Source organism: Aplysia californica, unplaced genomic scaffold, assembly GCF_000002075.1.
Source record: "Aplysia californica isolate F4 #8 unplaced genomic scaffold, AplCal3.0 scaffold00090, whole genome shotgun sequence".
In the NCBI taxonomy this organism is placed as follows: Eukaryota; Metazoa; Mollusca; class Gastropoda; order Aplysiida; family Aplysiidae; genus Aplysia; species Aplysia californica.
This window is the reverse complement of record NW_004797360.1, coordinates 629,021-633,052: the sequence shown is the minus strand read 5'-3', so window position 1 is coordinate 633,052 and position 4,032 is coordinate 629,021. Positions and strand designations below refer to the sequence as shown.

Here is a 4,032-nt window from a genome sequence, read left to right as displayed (position 1 = left end):
TATACATATTTATTATACAATATGATAATATTTACATAAACATACAAATATTCACTCCCCTCTTCCTCTCTCTTCAGGTCCCTTTCAGATTCTGTCTCCAGCCCCCCCTTCCCCCCCACTCCTCTTTCTCCCCTAGTCCTCATCCTCGGTAGCTGTGTTCCAACATCTTCCTCATCTTCACGCCTTGCTAGTTTTTGTTCATGGTTGCCTCCCCTCTCCTCTCTCTTTGATTTCCTTCATCCAGACCCCTCCCCCTCTCTCCCTTACCTTCCGTAGTTGTGCAGTTGTGCCCAACATCTTCCTCTTCTTCACCACCTTTTTCTCTTGTTCATTCTCATTTACGGTCCCCTCTCCTTCCGTCCTCTTCTCACCCTGCCCCCCCCTCCCCCTTCCCCTCCACTCTTTCCCCCCTCCTTCCTTTCTCACCCTCCGTAGCTGTGCAGCAGTGTCCAACATCTTCCTCATCTTCACTGTCTTATCCTCTTGTTCGTTCTTGTCTATAGTCGCCTCCTCAAACCCTCGGGCCAGATCTGCTAGACGGATCTCTAGTGCCTGGATAGTGAAGGATGAAAAGAACAAAACAAATATATAACATTTCATGTCTACAGTGTAAGCAAATATTTTAACAAATTTACTTAAGCATGATGTATTGAGTCTGCGAAACATGAACCACGTTATAATTAAAAGGAATACTGCATTTACTTTACTGATAACATCTTGAAAAAAAAAAAATTTAATAATAATAAATTTTAAAAATAAATAAAATAAAACAGCTGTATCTGTTTTAATAGCTACCTGTCCAATACTATCTTCTTGTACCTGCTCTAACGGTCACCTGTCCAATACCATCCTCTGTAAACACAACAACAAAACCATCCATTCCCATCTTTATCCCAGACGTCTACCTGTCTAAGACAACCCCTTTTCTTCTCAACACTTCATTGGTAGCCGTCATGGACAGTTTCAGCTATATACACAAAAAGAAAAGGCAATACTGACCTTCCTCTTATTCTCCAGCGTGTTCATCCTGTGCTGGGCACTGTCCACAGCCTGGGTGGTCTCCTCTACCTTCTGGTGCAGCGGCTTCACCTTGGAGATCATCATACGGTGATACCTGGGGGATGCATACATAAGCACAATCAGTAACAAACACAAGACGAGAACACATACACGGTTATAAACACATAAACACAATCATAACACATACATGAACATTTAAACACATGCACAATCATAAACACACAAACAAAATCATAAACACAAACACAATAATCTGTGAAAATGATACTATACACAAACACACAAACACACGCACAATCAAAACATGCAAATTCAAACATAAACACATACACACAAACGCAAAAACATATTACACAATCATTAGCACACAAACACATACATACACACTCACACCTCCTAAATTATCTTAATTTAGTCGATGGGGGCATAAAAAAGCCTCTGTATTTTTAAAAAAAAGTATTTAATCAAAAAGTTTTGGCCCACAAGAAAGGGCTACTCACCTGACCACTCCTCGCACCCACTTGCAGAGCGCCCCGCAGGCAGAGTTGTTCGTCTTCTGCTCCAAGGCCTCGGGTTCGAATGACGGCTTCTTGAGATAGGGTTCCACAAGGACCAGGGTCGACTCGGGCAGTTGAAAATCGTCGAATGTGGTCAGTTCTTCCAGGAATCTGGGGGAGAGACATATTATGTACGGTGTGGTAAAGATGGTGATGTTGTACAGGTAGTTTTATTATTTTTGGCTTTTTTTGCAAGAGTTTTAACACCTTCACTGCCAGGCCCTGAGAATTGGGTGATGAGGCAAGTCTTTAAGTATATGTGCATTTCTGCGTTTCATCAATCTCAGTTTATAGAGATAAAATAATTTGTTGCAGACTATTTTATAGCATGATTTTGGGTTTTGGGTATCATCGTTGTCCCCCCTCCACCGACGGCTCAATAACCTGAAACACTCTCAACCCCACAACAAAAGGGACAGTGAGCTGATCTCGCAGAGACGATCTGTGTTTTACAAAATTTGTCCCTCCCCTGCAGACTCTCACGCTGTGTTTGTTGTTGTTATTGTATGTTTTGAGTTGTTGTTTTTTCACTCAGCCACTTGAACTTGCTTGGTTTAGTCAAGAAAACCTAATTACCTTCCTTGGGTTGTTTAGAGAGGGGTTGGGACGGGTGGGGGGAGGATGGGAGTGTTGGGGGTGGAGATGGGGTTCCAACGAGAGAACAATATAACGGTTAAATATAGTGACTCAAAGCGCACAGAGGAAACGTGAGCCCTACATCGCCGTAGCAGTGAAGGGGTTAAGGCATTTGAAACACAATTAGGTCATATTAGGTCATATAAGTGGCAGAAACTGGAGGATAGAGGAAAGGGTAGAGGGAAGAAATTAGTCAGAACAAAATGGGCACACGCAGACAATGAAAGCCATTAAGAGCGAGGGAAAAGTAAGGCAGACAGACAGATGCCAAACAGGGAATGGAAAGAAGTAGGACCTACCAGTGACACCCACATTCCACCAGCAGGCTAAAGTGAAAGATAAAACTGCAGTCAAAGACATTTATATGAAACATATAATTATATAATCAAAATAACGAGTCATATTTAGGCTTTATCAAAGTTTGACCCACCTCTCTAGGTTGGCCATCTGTCTTTTAGCTCCCTTTTGCCACGTCAGATCAGCAGATGGGGATTTCACTGGAGGAGGGAAAAAAGAGAAATTAATGAGCCAAATATTATTGACAATAAAAAAGAAGACTCTCTCTCTCTCTCTCTCACTCTCTCTCTCTCACACACACACACACACACACACACACACACACACACACACACACACACAAGGACAAACACATACACATATATGTAATATGTGTATGTGTTTGTCCACACGCACTAAATACAAACACAGATATCTTTCTGTTTTCTCATTCCTACAACCTTGAATCACAAAGCCTGACACAGCATGATAATGGCAGCCTTAGATCCTCAAAGGCCAACAACAACAACAACAACAACAACAACAACAACAACAACAACAACAGCAACAACAACAATAATAACAACAACAACAACAACAACAAAAACAACAACAACAACAACCCTTAATCACAACCCCCACTACATACAAAGCATGATAATGGCTGCCATGAGATCCTCAATGTCCAACAACAACAACAACAACAAAAATAACAACAACAACAACAACCCTGAATCACAACCACCACTACATACAAAGCATGATAATGGCTGCCATGAGATCCTCGATGTCCAGTGCAGGTTTGGACATGGCCCTTAGCTCTGCCAGGTCCTCCACGTCCATCAGCTTGACCACCTTCTTGGTGTCTGCCACAATGGCAATAGCTTTGTACACCGCACGCTCGTGGGCTACCTGGTACTCCGGCAGACGCTGTGATGGAGAGAGAGAGTGTGAAAGTGGGTAAGAAAGAGTGAGAGGGAGTATATGATAGAGAGTCAGAAAGAGAGAGAGAGAGAGAAAGAGAGAGAGAGAGAGAGAGAGAGAGAAAGAGAGAGAGAGAGAGAGAGAGAGGGGGGGAGATGAGAGAGTGTGACAGTGAGTAAGAAAGAGTGAGAGGAAGTGTATGATAGAGTGAGAGAGAGAGAAAGAGGGAGGAGATGAGAGAGTGTGACAGTGAGTAAGAAAGAGTGACAGGGAGTGTATGATAGAGAGTGAGAGAGAGAGAGAGAAAGAGAGAGTGGAAGAGAGAGAGAAAATGGCGATAGTTTTGTACACCACATGCTCGTGAGCAACCTGGTACTCTGGCAGACGCGGTGAAAGAAAGAGAGTGTGAGTGAAAGACAATAAGTGATCCCTAGACTCTGCATTCCCCCCCCTCTCTCTCTCTCTCTCTCTCTTTCTCTCTCTCTCTCTCTCTACTCTCTCCAAGTGATCCACAATCTCTCACATTCTCTCTCTCTCTCTCCTTCCCTCTCTCTCTCTCTCTCTCTCTCTCTCTCTCTCTCTCTCTCTCTCTCTCACTCTCCCTCCCCCCTCTCTCTCC

General features: G+C 43.3%; 1 protein-coding gene across 1 annotated transcript in view; it reads right to left on the bottom strand.

Annotated features, from left to right (window-relative positions):
• The window catches only part of LOC101862933 (dynein beta chain, flagellar outer arm), a gene marked incomplete at its 5' end in the record, with an annotated part of 108,331 nt that overhangs the window by 40,505 nt on the left and 63,794 nt on the right, over window positions 1-4,032 (bottom strand). The window contains 6 exon segments of the mRNA XM_013080521.2: window positions 268-552; window positions 1,000-1,114; window positions 1,521-1,688; window positions 2,644-2,710; window positions 3,245-3,419; window positions 3,763-3,790. Coding sequence (XP_012935975.2) covers window positions 268-552; window positions 1,000-1,114; window positions 1,521-1,688; window positions 2,644-2,710; window positions 3,245-3,419; window positions 3,763-3,790 — 838 coding nt within the window.